The sequence below is a fragment of the Salvelinus sp. IW2-2015 genome, linkage group LG37 (assembly GCF_002910315.2).
Source record: "Salvelinus sp. IW2-2015 linkage group LG37, ASM291031v2, whole genome shotgun sequence".
Taxonomy (NCBI): Eukaryota; Metazoa; Chordata; class Actinopteri; order Salmoniformes; family Salmonidae; genus Salvelinus; species Salvelinus sp. IW2-2015.
This window is the reverse complement of record NC_036876.1, coordinates 15,485,037-15,505,097: the sequence shown is the minus strand read 5'-3', so window position 1 is coordinate 15,505,097 and position 20,061 is coordinate 15,485,037. Positions and strand designations below refer to the sequence as shown.

At 42.6% G+C, this 20,061-nt stretch overlaps 1 protein-coding gene and 1 long non-coding RNA gene across 2 annotated transcripts in view; one reads left to right on the top strand and one right to left on the bottom strand.

The window, feature by feature from the left end:
• rbpjb (recombination signal binding protein for immunoglobulin kappa J region b) overlaps window positions 1-20,061 on the bottom strand; it is an 88,456-nt gene that overhangs the window by 34,124 nt on the left and 34,271 nt on the right. The window contains exon 2 of the mRNA XM_023982129.3: window positions 185-223. Within this exon, the coding sequence (XP_023837897.1) occupies window positions 185-223 (39 nt within the window). The remainder of the gene's footprint in view (window positions 1-184; window positions 224-20,061) is intronic.
• Window positions 14,479-20,061, top strand: part of LOC139023852 (uncharacterized) — a 278,919-nt gene continuing 273,336 nt past the window's right edge. Inside the window, exon 1 of the long non-coding RNA XR_011475042.1 lies at window positions 14,479-15,115. This is a non-coding gene — a long non-coding RNA (uncharacterized lncRNA). The remainder of the gene's footprint in view (window positions 15,116-20,061) is intronic.

The window sequence follows — 20,061 nt, the reverse complement described above, 5'->3', positions numbered from 1 at the left end:
ACCTATCATTTGACACCCAATTCGATATGCTCCTATGCACTTTATGTTTGTGCTCAAGGGTCCTTTTACACGGAAATGATCCATAGCTCATAGGCCAAGCTCATAGTAATGATTTATCTGAAGACGGGAAATGGAGGTGGGGAGTGTGTGTGAAGTGTGTGTACGAGTATGTGCGCTCACTCACCTTGTTAAGCGCTGTGGTTGAGGGCGCTCCTCAAACTTCCTGCAAGCAGAGAAACGAGAGAACAAAGTCAGTCAGTCATCGACCCGCTAAACGCACACAGCGTAAACACTCGCACACAAACACACCGTTTTAGTGTTGTCACAATACCAAAATGTTACTAACGATACAATACCAGGCCAAGTACTGTCTCATGATATCGAGTAGTTTCACGATGCCACGGCGGGGAGAAGAAGAAAAATAATCAGTGGCCTAGTGTCCTGTTCATCTGGTTCCCCGGACGCTTGTTCCTGTTTTCTGTGCTGCGCAACAAACCTCTCACTGAAATTCACACTTCTACTCAATACAACACATTGAATTTAACTTCACACTGTTCAGTGGTATACTGTAATAGAACACGACAGAGGAGTATTTTGGTTATCATTTTTGTTTTTATCTGATTGGGTGGGCCTGGTAGTGCCTGGCTCCCAAGTTGGTGGGCCTGTGTCCACCCAGGCCCACCCCTGGAACAACGTTGTTTGTTATCAAACTAATAATTATCCAGGATTACTTTAAAATGGCCCTCCACATGGTTTGTGAAATTATACAAAAAGGCATCTCTGGTAATATGGGTCATATTTTCTTAACTGTTTAGGCTAGAGACAAGACGCTTTCTTTGCTGTTAAGCATGCATGTCTATTTTCTCTTTCTGACACTCAGAAGAACAGTGAACTTGAAAAAAAGTATTCTCAAACTGGCCTGTGCTCTTGGTTATAACAGGCGATGCTCCAATGTAACAAATGTACAAATCTAACAGAAGAATCATCAGGGTCTGCATCTCCCGTTCGCCATCATTGCTAAAAAAATAAATAATAAAAATGAACTGATGGGGGAATAGTTACGCATGAAGAGCGGATGGAAAGAAGCAGGTGAGTGAGGCCTGGTAAGGGCTGCGGCTGGCTGATTACAGCTGCCACAAGTAATATGCATATGCGCATGAACGTGAAGTGGATTTTAAAGGACCTGCACATACAAGAGACTAATGGCTGTTGCTTAAATTCAACTGAAATTATAAACCAAACTGCCCTTTATTTGGTATGAGCCAGCAGGATCTTTACATCAGTCGGACTGAAAATGTTGGTAGCATCATATGAAACGGTACTACGGTTTTCTAAAATGTTGGTATCATAAGTATCAAGTTTTGGTACCGGGGATATTACCGTGGAACCGGTGTACCGTGCAACACTACACAGTCTACACATAAACAAAGAGACACATCTCTCAGGTAGGAGACGAGAAAGAACACCTGGTTACACACACACACACACACACAGACAGAGAGGCTGAGTGTTTGAGGCAGCTGCTGTCCTAGTGGCCTTGGCAGTGTGAGACCATGTGACACAGTGTCCAAACACAGGCAGGTGGCGAGGAGGGACGCCTTATCACCAGAGAGAGAGAGAGAGAGTGAGAGCGCGTCGCTAAATCAGGCGGTTCAACTCATTCACAGCTCACACCAAGGCCTATTCATACAACTCCCCATCCGCCACGTGGCCTAGCAACAAACAAAACCTGTTCTTTGTCATGAAAACAGTATCCTCATGCCAGCACATGGGCCTAGTCATATCTGAAAACATGAGACGCAAAACATTTGACGTAAGTCATCTCTGAAAACCACCTTTTATGAGTGACGGCACAGCTACAGTCATACCGGCAAAAGAGACCCATTTCCTTCACAACAAATGACATCACGGAAAACACAACATCACATTCCCAACAAGACCCCTTTTTTCTTGTCAAGCTACTGGGCATCACAGGGGGAAAACGTGCAGTAAAAAAAAGTGTTAGTGGTGTGATGCTCTCACCTGCACCCCAAGGACAACTTGTTCCCCAGAGCTAAACACACCCCACAGACAGACAGACAGACAGACAGAGACAGGCAACCTTGAAGCATAGAGAAGCGCGTGCACAAACGTACACACACACACACACACAAAGAGGCAGGCCCAGGGGGAGTTGGGATGGGAGCAGCGAGGAGGCTAAAATAGAAAAATCAATGCCTACAGAGCTCCCCCTTCCATCTATTTCTTCTCCGCATACTGTAAGACCCGGCTCTGGGGCTGGTCTTAACACACTGGCTGCTTGAGAAACACACTCACGCTGTGTGAGTGTGTGTGTTGGGCACCCTGAGGTGTGAGAGGATGTCACAGTCATGGGTGGAGTATTTGATTTGACATATACACAGCTTTCACCTCAAATACAATATTTGCTCACTCACTCGCTCTCTCAGACACACACACACACACACACACACACACACACACACACACACACAGAGGTATCAATTGTGGTACTTGGCTGTTTGATATCATAGGCTCTGGGTTATGCAAGGCACAACCTTAGCACATCGGTGCACCGGCGTCCGTTTCTGACTGCTACATGCATACAGAAAGAGTAAAACAACTTTCATTTTAAGAGAGAGGGGAGAGAGAGAGAGAGAAATAGGGAGTGAAGAGTGACAACAAGACAGAGAAAAAAGTAAAGAAAGCTGGAGGGAGGAAGGTAAGAAGGGGGAAAGGGATCCGGCGAAAGTAGCTAAAGAAGGAGGCGGATAAAGGGAGGGAGTGACACGAGAAAGAGAGATGGAGCGAGAGAGAGGGGGGATTGTGTAAGTGGAATAATTATAGAGGAGGCAGATCAATAAGGTTCCCACAGTGAAACGCTGATGCCTCACTGGGTAATGGATTCCAGGCAGGCAGCTCTCTCTGCTCTTCCCCTCCTTGTTTCCTTTCTCCTCCCCTCAGTCCTGGGATCACACTGTCTTACCATCCGAAAGAGAAGGGAGGTAAGAGAGATGGGGGGGGCGAGGGAACACATTCTATCCAGACTATATAGACAGAGTGTACAAAACATGCTTTTTTCCATGACAGACTGACCAGGTGAAAGCTATGATCCCTTATTGATGTCACCTGTTTAATCCACTTCAATCAGTGTAGAAGGAAGGAGACAGGTTAAAAGAAGGATTTTTAAGCCTTGAAACAACTGAGACATTGATTGTGCATGTGTGTCATTCAGAGGGTGAATGGGCAAGAGACAAGATTTAAGTGCCTTTGAACGGTGTAAGGTAGTAGGTGCCAGGCGCACCGGTTTGAGTGCGTCAAGAACTGCAACGCCGCTGGGGTTTTTCACACTCAACAGTTTCCCGTGTGCATCAAGAATGGTCCACCTCCCAAAGAACATCCAGCCAACTTGACACAACTGTTCGAAGCGTTGGAGTCAACATGGGCCAGCATCCCTGTGGAACACTTTCGACACCTTGTCGAGTCCATGCCCCAACGAATGGAAGCTGTTCTGAGGCCAAAAGGTGGTGCGCAACTCAATATTAGGAAGCTGTTCCCAATGTTTTGTACACTCAGTGTATAAAAAGGGAAGAGATATTTGCAAGAAAGAGAGGTATTTGAAAGGAGAGAGAAGAAAGGAGGTAGATAGACAGAAAACAAGCAGGAGAGGGATCGACAAGGAGAAAGAACCTGGCGAAGACCTGCTGCTGACTTGGTCAATAACATGGTCAAAACACTAAGGCCAGACTGTGCTACAATCATCAACACAAAAACACTACATATCACCATAGACCATCATGCTCAGGCCAGCTACTGGTGTTAGCGCTGTAGATATCACACACACACTTTCCAACAAGGGTAAGTCAATATCAGGCAATGAGATTATATAACTTCATAATAAAGCGCGAGGATATTTTTAGAGTATGAATCAATTATCAACTTCTGAAGTAAAAAAATTGAAAAACACAAGAAGGGAAACACTTAGTCAAAAAGGCACAGACAAAGTGAATATCAAACGTGGTAGAGATTTCAGATTTGTTTTAGAGGCATCATTACAGACCCTGGTTCGATCCCGGGCTGTTTCACAACCGGCCGTGATCGGAAGTCCCAAAGGGTGGCACACAATTGGCCCAGCATTGTCCAGGTTAGGGGAGGGTTTGGCCGGGGTAGGTCATCATTGTGAAATAAGAATTTGTTCTTAACTGACTAGCCTAGTTAAATAAAGTTGAAAAAGAACATAAAAAGGTGCATCTAAGGAGTGGAGTGGCAAAAGAGATATCTACTTTTCAATTCACATTACATCCCTGCCCGTTGTAGCTGGCAACACGACATTATTGGTCTGCAGCTAGAATTGACTGTAAATATCACAGTAGCCACAAAGCAGTAAGTACAAAAGATTTAACAATCCAAGCAACCTGTCTTCTAAAACATGTTACACTCTTGAATAATGCAACAATCCACCAGCATTGCAGACAATTAAAGGATTCATTTTCTCTTCTGTACACGTTAAATTAGCTGACAATACACAGCTAACTCCAACTTACTAGCTAGCTAAGAACATGCTTCATGATCAAGTATTGTTAATACACAGATCGATAATGAATGTTTACACCTCCCATACGAATATAAAAGTACAGTAACATTACCATAGAGTGTCATTCATATTATAAAAGAGGCTACAGAGCTAACTAAACTAAATAAACGTGCTGGCTGTAGCTGAATGCTGACGTTTAGCTGAACCATAGCTAGATAGGAGCTCATACACTTACACTAGCTACCATATTAATGTGACCTTCTAATAAACCAGGATTAATATTTATAAATATCATGGAAGTCATAATACGAGGTAAAAGCAAATTGGGACTGAAAACTTTGATAATTCCATGGAAAGTTGCTTCTTGCCTGGACCTCGGTGGTTCAGTGCTGTCAAGCTAAAAATATACACTGCTCAAAAAAATAAAGGGAACACTAAAATAACACATCCTAGATCTGAATGAATGAAATATTCTTATTAAATCCTTTTGTCTTTACATAGTTGAATGTGCTGACAACAAAATCACACAAAAATGATCAATGGAAATCAAATTTATCAACCCATGGAGGTCTGGATTTGGAGTCACACTCAAAATTAAAGTGGAAAACCACACTACAGGCTGATCCCAACCTTTGATGTAATGTCCTTAAAACAAGTCAAAATGAGCTCAGTAGTGTGTGTGGCCTCCACGTGCCTGTATGACCTCCCTACAACGCCTGGGCATGCTCCTGATGAGGTGGCGGATGGTCTCCTGAGGGATCTCCTCCCAGACCTGGACAAGCATCCGCCAACTCCTGGACAGTCTGTGGTGAAACGTGGCGTTGGTGGATGGAGCGAGACATGATGTCCCAGATGTGCTCAATTGGATTCAGGTCTGGGGAACGGGCGGGCCAGTCCATAGCATCAATCCTTCCTCTCTGCAGGAACTGCTGACACACTCCAGCCACATGAGGTCTAGCATTGTCTTGCATTAGGAGGAACCCAGGCCAACCGCACCAGCATATGGTCTCACAGGGGTCTGAGGATTCATCTCGGTACCTAAGGCAGTCAGGCTACCTCTGGCGAGCACATGGAGGGCTGTGCTGCCCACAAAGAAATGCCACCAACACCATGACTGACCCACCGCCAAACCGGTCATGCTGGAGGATGTTGCAGAGCCAGAACGTTCTCCACGGCGTCTCCAGACTCTGTCACGTCTGTCACATGTGCTCAGTGTGAACCTGCTTTCATCTGTGAAGAGCACAGGGCGCCAGTGGCGAATTGCCAATCTTGGTGTTCTCTGGCAAATGCCAAACGTCCTCACGGTGTTGGGCTGTAAGCACAACCCCACCTGTGGACGTCGGGCCCTCATACCACCCTCATGAGTCTATTTCTGACCGTTTGAGCAGACACATGCACATTTTGTGGCCTGCTGGAGGTCATTTTGCAGGGCTCTGGCAGTGCTCCACCTGCTCCTCTTTGCACAAAGCGGAGGTAGCGGTCCTGCTGCTGGGTTGTTGCCCTCCTACGGCCTCCTCCACGTCTCCTGATGTATTGGCCTGTCTCCTGGTAGCGCCTCCATGCTCTGGACACTACGCTGACAGACACAGCAAACCTTCTTGCCACAGCTCGCATTGATGTGCCATCCTGGATGAGCTGCACTACCCGAGCCACTTGTGTGGGTTGTAGACTCCGTCTCATGCTACCACTAGAGTGAAAGCACCGCCAGCATTCAAAAGTGACAAAAACATCAGCCAGGAAGCATAGGAACTGAGGAGTGGTCTGTGGTCACCACCTGCAGAACCACTCCTTTATTGGGGGTGTCTTGCTAATTGCCTATAATTTCCACCTTTTGTCTATTCCATTTGCACAACAGCATGTGAAATTTATTGTCAATCAGTGTTGCTTCCTAAGTGGACAGTTTGATTTCACAGAAGTGTGATTGACTTGGAGTTACATTGTGTTGTTTAAGTGTTCCCTTTTTTTTGAGCAGTGTATATACACTTGAGATTTAAAGCTACGGTGACAATTTTGAAATGTAACAGGCTGTTACTACAATTTTAGGCAAAAAGTCAATAAAAAAGCGGAAAAATATAAGGAAAATGTCTGTACATTACAAAAACATTGCTATGCTATTAAAACATTTACTGTAAGAGTGTTGGCTCAACGACACAATTCTGTTTACACTGCCCTGCTTAGATGAGGGCAACTGTCGGGCGAGTGTCATGTGCGACCTCCGGAGGTAGCGGTCGAGACGTGACAAAGGTCCCCTTTTGGCGCCGACAAAGATGGTCGCCTCGCTTTAAGTCCTTAGGAAATATGCAGTAATTTGTTTTTTTATGTATTATTTCTCACAATGTTAGCCCAGAAAATCTGAAGTGAAGAACTATTGGATATAAGAGCGACGTCAACTTGCCAACATAACGACGAGGAATACGACTTTCCCGAAGCGGATCCTTTATTCGGACCGCCACCCAGGACATTGGATCTAATCCCAAAGGCAGACCCAGGAGAGTTAGAAGGAGCGGTCTCCTGGTCAGACTTCGTAGGCGTGCACACCACCCACCTCTTCCGAGTATACTACTTGCCAATGTCCAGTCAACAAGGTGGGCAAAATTAGGCCACGAGTTGCCTTCCAGAGAGACATCAGAGATTGTAACATTCTCTGTTTCATGGAAACATGGCTCTCTTGGGATATGTTGTCGGAGTTGGTACAGCCACCAGGTTTCTTAATGAGTCGCGCCAACAGAAACAAACATCTCTCTGGTAAGAAGAAGGGTGGGGGTGTATGCTTCATGATTAACGACTCATGGTGTAATCATAACAACATACAGGAACTCAAGTCCTTCTGCTCACCCGACCTAGAATTCCTCACTATCAAATGCCGACTTCAAGATTGTTTTGATCACACGGACTGGGATAAGTTCCGGGAAGCCTAAGAGAATAACATAGATTTATACGCCGACTCAGTGAGTGAGTTTATAAGAAAGTGCATTGGAGATGCTGTACCCACTGTGCCTATTAAAACCTACTCTAACCAGAAACCGTGGATAGTTGGCGGCATTAGCGCAAAACTGAAAGCGCGAACCACCACATTCAACCATGGAAAGATGTCTGGAAATATGGCCGAATATAAACAGTGCAGTTATTCCCCCCGCAAGGCAATCAAACAAGTGAAATGTCGGTATAGGGACAAAGTGGAGTCGTAATTCAACGGCTCAGACACGAGATGTATGTGGCAAGGTCTACAGGCAATCACAGACTACAAAAAGAAAACCAGCCACGTCACGGACACCGCCGTCTTGCTTCCAGAGAAACTAAACACCTTCTTTGCACCCTTTGAGGATAATACAGTGCCACTGACGCGGCCCGCTACCAAGGACTGTGGGCCCCCCCTCTCCCTCTCAGTGGCCAACGTGAGTAGTCACTTTAAATAATGGCACTTTAATCATGTTTACATATCTTACATTACTCATCTCATATACTGTATTTTATACCATCTATTGCATCTTGCCTATGCCGCTCGGCCATCGCTCATCCATATATTTATATGTACATATTCCTATTCCATCCCTTTACATTTGTGTATATAAGGTAGTTGTTGTGGAACTGTTAGAATACTTGTTAAATATTACTGCACTATCGGGAACTAGAAGCACAAGCATTTCGCTACACTCGCATTAACATCCGCTAACCATGTGTATGTGACCAATACAATTTGAAGATAACATTGCAGAGTATGTGTAGCCGAAGGTACTATTAGAGACGGCGTCTTTGGCCGTCACACTTGAGTGCTCAGTGTGAAAACCGACTTCCACTGGCGTCGTGTCACACATCTATGTGCTGACTCCAAAGTGCAAACGCACACAACAATACAGGTGCACACACCAGAACTGGGCAGAAAATAGTTGCATTTTGTTTTTATAAAAAATATGAAAAGACCAACTTGTTAATTCCTTGAGGTAGTCGAATATAGTTTATATCGAGTTAACTAAAAGCCAACTATTTTCTTTTATATCCAAATACAGGTCCCGGAAAGTATTTTGAATACCTCTCAGAAAACCAAAGAATATTTGAAGGCATTTGAATATATGCAAGAAATTTCTAAACAAATAAATATTTATTTGATAGCTGCGAAATATTTGATGAACAACCAAAAACTACAAAAAAGTTAGTTGAATTAGTCTAAATAAACTATATAAACACAAAAGTATGTGAACACCCCTGCTGCTGACAGGTGTATAAAATCAAGCACACAGCCATGCAATCTGCAAAGACAAACAATGGCAGTAGAATGGCCTTACTGAAGAGCTGTGACTTTCAACGTGGCACTGTCATAGGATGCCACCTTTCCAACGAGTCAGTTTATCAAATGTCTGCCCTGTTTGAGCTGCCCAGGACAAGTGTAAGTGCTGTTATTGTGAAGTGGAAATGTTTAGGAGCAACAACGGCTCAGCTGCGAAGTGGTAGGCCACACAAGCTCACAGAACAGGACCGTTGAGTGTTGAAGGACAGACGATCTCACAGAACGGGGTCGTTTGTCCTTGATTACGACACTCACTACTAGGGTTGCACATTTTGGGGAATACTCAGAGGTGGAAACTTTCCGTGGGATTTAATAGGAATATATGCAAATTAATATTAATACCATTTAAATGTAGATGTTTTTGGATATATTTACCATATCACATGGAGTCAGAAACATAAACCTTTTACCTTATTATAAGTAGACATAATTGCAAATCATTAAATCCTGCCAATTTAAATAAAAATATATAATTTAGTTACGAATTGAACTTTAATTAAATGAGTTTACTCTTCACATGGGATGGTTTCCCTGAACAACAAAAGGGAATATTGAATGATCCCCAATATCTCCCAAAAACGTTTTCAACATACTCTGTAAAATGTAAAATATCTGTAAAATATCTGTAAAATGATAGACTAGAAACTAAAGCTTGGGTTGTCTCCCTCTCAGGCTTCCATGTCTTCTCCCTGGAACTTCTCAATGTCCACCTCTTGAACATCAGACTCTGAGGCCTCATCATCACTGTTACTTTCCAGCCTTGTTGAGAATGGCTTGTTGTCAGGCTCAAAAAGCCCACATTTTTTCCTGATGGCACCACTTTTTCAACCCTTGTATTGGTCAGCCTGTTGTGTGTGTTCCCAAACAAGGACTAGTTGCGCTCTGAGGTGGCTGATGTTGGTGGGATTTGGAGGATGATGGAGGCAACAGGGGAAAGAGCCTCAGATCCATAAAGTCCCTTCCAGCAGATGGCTGATGAGATATGTTGGCATGACTGCCATATTGCATCTTCATCCCAAAGCCCTTGCTTGGAAGTGTACTTCGCCAGACTGCCAAGAACCTTGCCCTCATCCGGGCCAAGGTGGCGAGACATGGTAGTGATGACACCATATGCCTGGTTGATCTCTGCACCAGACAGGATGCTCATGCCAGCATACTTGGGGTCCAACATGTACGCTGCGGCGTATATGGGCTTCAGGCAGAAGTCTTCACGCTTTTTGATGTATTTCAGAACTGCAGTTTCCTCTGCTTGGAGCAACAGGGAAGTGGGCAGGGTAGTCCGGATTTCTTCTCTTACATCTGCAAGCAGAGTCTGAACATCAGACAGGATGGCATTGTCTCCCTCAATCCGTGCAATGGCTACTGCTATAGGTTTCAGGAGTTTCAGGCTGCTTACCACTCTCTCCCAAAATACATCATCCAGGAGGATCCTCTTGATGGGGCTGTCCAGATCGGCATACTGTGATATGGCCATTTCTTGGAGAGACTCCTTCCCCTCCAGGAGAATATCAAACATGATGACAACACCACCCTAACGTCTGTTGCTGGGCAGTTTCAATGTGGCGCTCTTATTCTTCTCACTTTGCTTGGTGAGGTAGATTGCTGCTATAACTTCATGACCCTTCACATACCTAACCATTTCCTTGGCTCTCTTGTAGAGTGTATCCATTGTTTTCAGTGCCATGATGTCCTTGAGGAGCAGATTTAATGCATGAGCAGCACAGCCAAGGGCTGTGATGTGAGGGTAGGACTCCCCCACTTTAGAACAAGCAGCCTTCATGTACGCAGCATTGTCTGTCACCAGTGCAAAATACCTTCTGTGGTCCAAGGTCATTGATGACTGCCTTCAGCTCATCTGCAATGTAGAGACCGGTGTGTCTGTTGTCCCTTGTGTCTGTGCTCTTGTAGAAAACTGGTTGGGGGTGGAGATGTAGTTAATTATTTCTTGCCCACGAATATTCGACCACCCATCAGAGATGATTGCAATACAGTCTGCTTTCTTTATGATTTGCTTGACCTCACTTGAACTCTGTATCCAGCAAATGCGTAGATAAAGCATGTCTGGTTGGAGGGGTGTATGCTGGGAGAAGAACATTCAGAAATCTCTTCCAATACACATTGCCTGTGAGCATCAGAGGTGAACCAGTTGCATACACAGCTCGAGCAAGACATTCATCAGCATTTCTCTGACTACGTTCCTCCATTGAGTCAATAAAACTTCTGATTCCAGGAGGACCATGAGCTGTTGCTATCGATAAGGTGTCTGATTCATAATTTTCACCTCGAATAGAAGTAGAGGGACTTTTGTCAGAGGTTGCTTGTTGTGAGCGCTGAGGGAACTTTATGCACTTGGCCAGATGATTCTGCATCTTTGTTGCATTCTTTACATATGATTTGGCACAGTATTTTAAAATGTACACAGCTTTTCCTTCTACATTAGCTGCAGTGAAATGTCTCCACACATCAGATAGTGCCCGTGGCATTTTCTTGTAAAGATTAGAAGAAAAAAATGTAAAAAAAGCAAATACATCATATACAGATAAATAGTAAAGCAGTTAGCTTAAACAACTCCTTTGTAAGATAAATGTTTTACAATGAAACATGTATGGAAACAGGTGAATTAACACTCCTCAGTTAGCAGGCTCAAGCAAGCTAAAACCCCACATGGTAGCAAAAACTAACTAGCAGAAATTGTTAACAATTTAGAAATGATTTAAACACACTTTGCTGTAGGCTACTATTTATTAGTTAACAAAAAAGCATTTATGTCATAAAATATATTCACCCCACCCCACCCGGTATTGTAATCAAAATTTACCAGAAAGCATGTAGTCCTTGGCTCAGACAGTGTAGTAGTGACAACTCAATAGAATCTCATTAGCGTGCAAGATCTTGAGAATCAGCTGTACATGTGATGAAAGAATGCACTGTGCATGCAGAGGGTTGCAATTCCATTGAATTGGGGACAGTTTAACCAAAATATGCCACAAGACCTAGAATTGCCTTGTGTATCCCACAAAACAGGTTCACTGTTATAAGATAACTTTTTTGGTGAATTTAAGCTAAATTCCCCAAATTCCAGGGCTTAACTTCCCATGGAAAATGTCCAGAAAAATTATAGAAATTTACTGTAAAGTTTCCAAACCTTTGCAATCCTAATCACTACCGAGTTCCAAACTGCCACTGTAAGCAACGTCAGCAAGAGAACTGTTCGTCGGGAGCTTTTTGAAATGGGTTTTCATGGCCGAGCAGCCGCACACAAGCCTAAAATCACCATGCACAATGTCAAGCGTCGGCTGGAGTGGTGTAAAGCTCGCCGCCACTGGACTCTGGAGCAGTGGAAATGCGTTCTCTGGAGTGATGAATCACACTTCACCATATGGCAGTCTGATGGACAAAGCTGGGTTTGGAGGATGGAAGGAGAATGCTACCTGCCCGAATGCATAGTGGCAACTGTAAAGTTTTGTGGAGTAGGAATAATGGTCTGGGGCTGTTTTTCATGGTTCGGGGGAGGCCCCTTAGTTCCACTGAAGGGAAATCGTAACGCTACAGCAAACAATGACATTCTGGACGACTCTGTGCTTCCAACTTTGTGGCAACAGTTCGGGGAAGTGTTCGTCCACATACTTTTGGTCATGCAGTGTATATGATCACAAGCACATGGTCTGAGAGGTCTCTTAGATATGAATCTTAATATAGCCTACAGCCGGGTTATTCAACGTTTACCCTACGAGGCCCAGAGCCTGCTGGTTTCCTGTTCTAGATGATCCTTAATTGCACCCACCTGGTGTCTCAGGTCAAAATCAGTCGGTGATTAGAGGGAACAATGGGGGAAAAAGCAGTGGAACTGGCTTCGAGGTCTAGAGTTGAGTTTGAGGGGCCTATAGTCTAAAATGAAATACATGAGGGAAATGGAATCACCTCAACATTGGAGTAGAGCACTTTTGTAGCTTCAAAATTCCTAACAAATATATTTTCATAATGAGACAAGGTAATACAGTAACTGTAATAAAACGAATTACCTTTAGAGCAACATTTTATTATCATGTTGTTACATAATACTGAGCTGAGTTTGTAACTACTGTACACAAGGAACAGTAACTGTTCCTTATTCCACTTATCGAATAACTAAGTTGCTACACATGTATAAGAACTTGTTGCCAAGTGTTAACATACTCGGACATCAGAGTTATCTTTGTTGCAGGGGCATGGTAACAATGAAATAACATGAGAAAAAAAGAGAAACACGCACACTGCTCTTGCTAGTTTCGTTATTCTTTACTAAGCTTTACATATCTACCCCAAGGCCTTCATCAGAGGTGGCTACGCGAAGCTTAATAAAGAACGGAGAATTAGCAAATGCAGCGTGGTGGTTTCTATTTTCTTTCATGTTATTTCATTGTTACCATGCACCTGTAACACAGATAGCTCAGATGTGTGAGTGCATTCCTAATGAAGCTGGTTGAGAGAATGCCAAGAGCGTGCAAAGATGTCATCAAGGCAAAGGGTGGCTACTTTGAAGAATCTCAAATATAAAATATATTTTGATTTGTTTAACACTTTTTTGGTTACTACATGATTCCATATGTGTTATTTCATAGTTGTGATATCTTCACTATTATTCTACAATGAAGAAAATAGTAAAAATAAAGAAAAACCCTCAAATTAGTAGATGTGTCCAAACTTTTGACTGGTTCTGTATATTTCTTATTCTTACAAGTGAATACAATAAAGTAGGATTTAAAAAAAACATTTAAATAGAATTTGTTTATCTGGAAGCGTTCAGAAAATTTGGCCATACCCGAGTTGGCTTCATTAATTAGTGAATCAAAATGCTTGTGTGATAAAATCAAATTGGTATCATCAGCAAAAACAATGGGAAGTACGGTAGCATACACAGCAGCAAGGTCATTGATAAAGTTTACGAGTAACAAAGGTCCTATTATCGAACCCTGTGGCACACCACAGGATATCTTGGCCCTGGTAGTTGCACAGCTGTTTGCATAAATAAATTATTCTACATCATAAACATAACTATATAACCAACTATATGTATGATTATGAAAACTGTGATAATGCAATTTAGAAAGTAATATTTAATGATAAACTGTGTCAAACGCTTTGGATAAATCTAAAAAGACGCCAAGAGCGTATTCATTGTTGTTAAGGGTTGTAAACATTTTATCTACAAGTTGTAAAAGAGCCATCTGAGCCATCTGTGAAGTAGTTTTTACAAAAACCATATTGGTCATCATATAGAATACAGTGTTGATTTAAAATGATCCAACATTCTTTTATAGACCTTTTTTCTCTAGGATTTTAGAAAAACATGGTAGCACAGATATTGGGCAATATTTTGTCAACTATCTTGGATCCACAGATGTACCAGTTTGCATAGATTTGGTTGAGATATACATTAGAGGCTCAGTAATCAAGGAAGACACCGGTTTCACCAAAGAGGCAACTGAAGCAGAGAAGGGAAATGTCCCTTTGTGTAATCCAAGGGATTTCCATCAGTTTTCTAAATTTTCTTTGACAGAGTAGAACCCACATTCACAAAAAAAGTTATTAAATTCACATGAAATAACATCAGGATCACTTTAGGTCTTATTTCCAACAATTGCAATGGAATAGTGGATTAGGTCCTAACCTGGATTAGGTCCTAATCCAGGCACTTGTCATCTCCCGTCTGGATTACTGCAACTCGCTGTTGGCTGGGCTCCCTGCCTGTGCCATTAAACCCCTACAACTCATCCAGAACGCCGCAGCCCGTCTGGTGTTCAACTTTCCCAAGTTCTCTCACGTCACCCCGCTCCTCCGCTCTCTCCACTGGCTTCCAGTTGAAGCTCGCATCCGCTACAAGACCATGGTGCTTGCCTACGGAGCTGTGAGGGGAACGGCACCTCCGTACCTTCAGGCTCTGATCAGGCCCTACACCCAAACAAGGGCACTGCGTTCATCCACCTCTGGCCTGCTCGCCTCCCTACCTCTGAGGAAGTACAGTTCCCGCTCAGCCCAGTCAAAACTGTTCGCTGCTCTGGCACCCCAATGGTGGAACAAACTCCCTCACGACGCCAGGTCAGCGGAGTCAATCACCACCTTCCGGAGACACCTGAAACCCCACCTCTTTAAGGAATACCTAGGATAGGATAAAGTAATCCTTCTAACCCCCCCCCCCCCCCTTAAAAGAGTTAGATGCACTATTGTAAAGTGGTTGTTCCACTGGATATCATAAGGTGAATGCACCAATTTGTAAGTCGCTCTGGATAAGAGCGTCTGCTAAATGACTTAAATGTAATGTAAATGTAAATAGTTGTAGATGCCTTTTTCTTATTCAACAGTTGATTGATGATTTTACAAGTTGACTTTATATTATTTATGGCTTCTTGGAATTTGTTGGTGAAATATATTTGGTTGGATATGTGCTCTATTCATTCTATTTCTATCTCCAATATGTAATTCCAGATACAGCCCTGCCATTAGTTGAAGGCAGCCAATCCAATAGTTTCGGAAAAGTAGTCACTTCCTGAGATCTGTATTCAAATAGATTTGAAAAGTAGCCATTTTTTGGGATCTCTATTCAAATAGTTGTAGTCACCTCCAAAGTAACTATTTGTTCCCCTGGGAAAAGAGTTGCTTTCCACAAAAAATAGTTTAAACTATAGTTATCCCAGTTCTGGCACACACACAGACACACACACAGTCCGACAACATTTGTTGTTGTATAATTTGTCTCAATCTTCACATATGCCTTGCGAATCTCAGCAAACACAAGCCAAGGAAGCGACAGAATAGAACAAGGAAGGGGACCACACTATCTGCAAATGAGGGGTCCAAACCCAATTTAGGCCAGTGGACCAGAGGTATCATTCCCTCTCTCTTCTGACAGTCGTTTGGGCCAGTGGTATTAATTCTCTTTCAGCGGGTACCCCATTTTTCCCCGCTATAATTTCTGGGAATTTCTAGTGACCCCCCACCGAGAATCTAATGGCACAACCTTCATTTTTATTTTATTTTTTTTCGATTTTTACATCAACAAATAACATTGAATTCATTGCATTATCATTTTGAAAAGAGATTAAAAGAAACCAATAACTAGATTTAATCAAGAAAATGTATTTTTCAAATCATCTTTCTCAAAAATGTTTGTATATTGTATAATACAATAACCCCACTGCAGCTCCCCGTGACCCCGTTAGGGGTCCTGAACGTTAAGGGGTCCACATGCTTCCCAGCCGAAACAGTTCGGAAGAGTTTGTGCATATATTATGACGACATTCTGTTGTTTGTTTGAGGGGTTTTGTCGACTGTTCGGGCACATAACTTTTTTTCTGGAGGCAAGCCAAAGTCGGTAGCCCGAAGTCGGTAGCCCCTTTGTAGGTGAAGGGTCAACAGTAGAGTACGCTGCTCTATGTACGTAGACATGGAATCACTGGTCACTTTAATAATGGAACACTGGACACTTTAATAATGTTTACATACCATTTTACTCATTTCATATGTTCATACTGTATTCTAGGCAATGCCACTCTGACATTGCTCGTCCTAATATGTCTATATTTCTCAATTCCATTCTTTTAGATGCATGTATTGTTGTGAATTGTTAGATACTACTGTTGGAGCTAGGAACACAAGCATTTCGCTACACCCGCAATAACATCTGATAAATATGTGTACGCACCAATGAAATGTTATTTTATTTGAGTAGGGATTCTTCAATAAAGTCTGTCATTCAACGAGAGATGACCCGTTTTGGAGAACATTTTTCCATTGAGAAATACCGCAACAAACATCTTACTTTGATGTAAAATTGAGCGGCTAAGACATCCTCGTCAAAATTAATGACAGATTTTTTGAGTTACTTAAATTAATTGTGACTATTGAGGAAGTTTATACTGGCTACAGAGTCTCAAATTGGACAAAATACTATTGCCGCTTTTTTCTTGCTTTTCAAGCGAAGGTCTTTTAAGGTCGTATGCGAGCACACTCGTTCAGTTCCCCAAGCTAGGCGCCAGCCGAAGCATGCTGGCGCCTTTAGGCTAATTCATATCTCATTCACAAAGAGCGCAACGTCTGTCTGTCCTTCCTTCAGCCAGCTGTTACCACAGCTACAAAGTCATAAACTCCACCTATTTCTACAATTTATTTTCTTAAAATCTGATTTTAACCCTAACCACACTGCTAACCTTATGCCCAACCCTAACCTTAAAATAAGACTCAAATAAATGTTTTTTCATTAATTATTACGATAGACAATTTTGACTGTGTGGCTTTGGTAACTAGTGGAAACCATTCACTAGCTACTACATGTCCAGACAGACATCAAATGTAACTAATTTTTTCTGTCTGGATGAGGGCAGCAAAATTGGCTAATCCCGGACGCTGAATGGAGGGAGGAAGAGAGAGGGAAGACAGGAAAAGAGGGGGAAAAATATGTTTGGTCGGTTGGTGACATTTCCCCCTCTTCCTCTATTGGCCTCCTCTCTGAAGAGGAAGCTCTAACGGAACTGGGGTTTAATCTGTTTCTCGCTGCCCTTCAGTCGCTAGCCGTCTCTCACTTCCTTCCTCCCTCCTACTCTTCCTCCTCCTCTGCAGTATCACTACAACTGGTTCAGTCTGCAGTACATTCTGCTTTTGGGAGTTAATTTACACAGATAATGCACAGCTAGACAGTGTTGATGTTCTTTAGTCGAGACAACACCTAGAGTTAATTAAGACAGAGAAATACAACACTGAAGTGTTACAATGTATACAGCTCGAGACAATGCATTGATCCAGCCGTATAAAGTACATGGTCTTCGCCGGGGATGCAGCAATCATTGTAACTTCTCATAGAAGAACCAAAGGATTCTGATTGTGAGTGTGTATGTGTACGTGTCAGCAAAAAGTTTTTTAAAGATAGTTACATATCGCAATATTAGTTAGGACAATATTATGTCGATACTTTGACTCCAAGTATTGATAAAAAAACAATTACAAAATATATTGTTCTCGGTCATCTTTTTAAATAGTGAGCCAACATGTTTGTATAACTGATAAAAACTCATTTTCTCATGCTCTTGAATCTCTCGGCAGCAGACATAGTGAGCAATATGTTTGGAACATCAAATCGCGATAAATTTGCAGTATCGAATCGCAATATATATAGAACTGTGATATCGTATCAGCACTTAAGTATCACGATACTATTGTATTGTGAGGTCCCTGGCAATTCTAAGCACTAGCGAGTGTGTGTTAAACCTCAGACACACTGGCATGTAGGACTGGGCAGTATACCGTATTTTACTATATACCAGTATTGATGCACGGACCGGTTTGAGTTTTTACTTTACCTTCTATAATGGTATTTCAATGTTTAGTTTGCTAAATGTGATACGCAACTCCGGCGCGTACAATGTCAGTTTTTATAGTTTGCAATGCTGGTAACATACTTCTTTCCACAAGGTGTTGCTAAAATAATTTGTGTTTGTCGCTAATGCTAATCGTTAGTTAGCTTGCTAAATGTACTAAGAGGCTGAGCAAATGTCGCTAGTTAGCAAACTCCGCCTGTACCAGTGCTGGTGTAGGCCTAGGTAAGCATGTTTGTGCAATGTTGTCTTATCAGAGAGGAATTGGCGAAGCATGAATATGTTGGATAGCTAGCTAGCAACATGAAGTATGAAAAGAATATAATGCAATATCGAATTCGGGTCACCTGGAAACACTAAGTAAAACTGTGGTTCCTACCTTGTCAATAACTCTTCACCGGCTTATTAATTTGTTGACAAGACAAACAACAATGTATTCAAGGTGCTATACACTATGTACCGACTATAAAATCATTATATTTCCATGATTCCAGCAGTTTAAATAACTAGGCCTAGACTGTTTTTGTCCATATCATGCGGAAATTAGGGATGCACCGATATGACATTTGTTTTGGGCCGATACCGATATATGAACCATTTTTGCGGGCCTTTTAAGCATTCTAGGACAGGTAAATAGTTGAAACACACAAAGAACAAAAATGAATGTTTTTGGCATTTACATATATCCCCATTACCAGTAAACCATAATCAAAAAAACAATAATTACTTACTTACTGTGCTGTTTCGTTGTTCATTTGTTCAATCATTTCATTCTCAACCAGGATTTCATCATACATGCCAAGCAGTGAAGTTTCAGCTGTCTGTCCGTGGCCTCTTCTGTCGTGGGTCCTCTTAATCAGTGCGCACTGTCACTGTGTCCGTTTCCATCTTGTCCAGCAGTGTCAAACATTTCACGTAAACCCTGTTTCTTGTCTGCATCAAAGCAGCTGTCATTGTACCTAGCATCGAGCATGGTGGCGACACAGTAAAGAGGCTCAGAGAGAATGCCACCGAATCGCTTCTTCACAGCCTCTAGCAGAGTACTTTTGCGAGTTTTAACCCCACGGTTTGTGTCGGGCAGTGTTGTTGAGCAGGCGTTTCAATGCCATGACAGAGGGTATCACGTCTGCTGCAGACACAGTTGATGAGCTTATTTCTCAAGTCAGTTGTTCGAATGGCGCTAGGAGTGTGTTCATGTGTCCAAGTTTCAAAACATGTTCTCAAATGCCATTGAAATGGCAGCAGCGGTATGAGAACCAGCACATTCTTGAGCATGCAATACGCCTTTCCTCAGTACGAAATCCTCGTCGACCCACTGTGCTGTCAGACTCTGCATGCTCATGGGGATGACATCACTGATCCAAATGTCAGTCGTGAAGCTAATAGCAGTGATGCCCGATGTGCGTTTCAACAATACTGTGTAACTCCGGTATGGCAACATCTAAAAAATAGAGCTTACTTGGTGTGTACCGGGGCTCGAGGTGCTCGACCAGTCGGCGAAAGCCAACATCATCCAAGATAGAAAACGGTTGATTGTCAAAGGCAATGAGTTCCATTACCTTGGCATTAATGGATTTCGACTTTGAGTTGTCTCGCTGAAATGTTCTTACTCTTTCAAATGACTGCTCGACATGAACTTGTTGGAAGTCTGAGCTTAATTTCTCTGCTTTTGTTCTAAGTAGTCGCTGAATGTCTGAGGGTGATGCACTTTCAAATGAGTAATTTGTTTTGAGGTATTGAAAGATTTCACTCCCCCCCCTCGGGAAATAATAGCAGCACAAACGTTTCATATGGCCTTTTTGAAGTTCCATATGGAACTTCAAAATAGATCCACACAGCAGACATTTGTAGGCTAGGTTAGGAATGCTGCTTTGCACGTGTAGCACAGTACTTTTTGT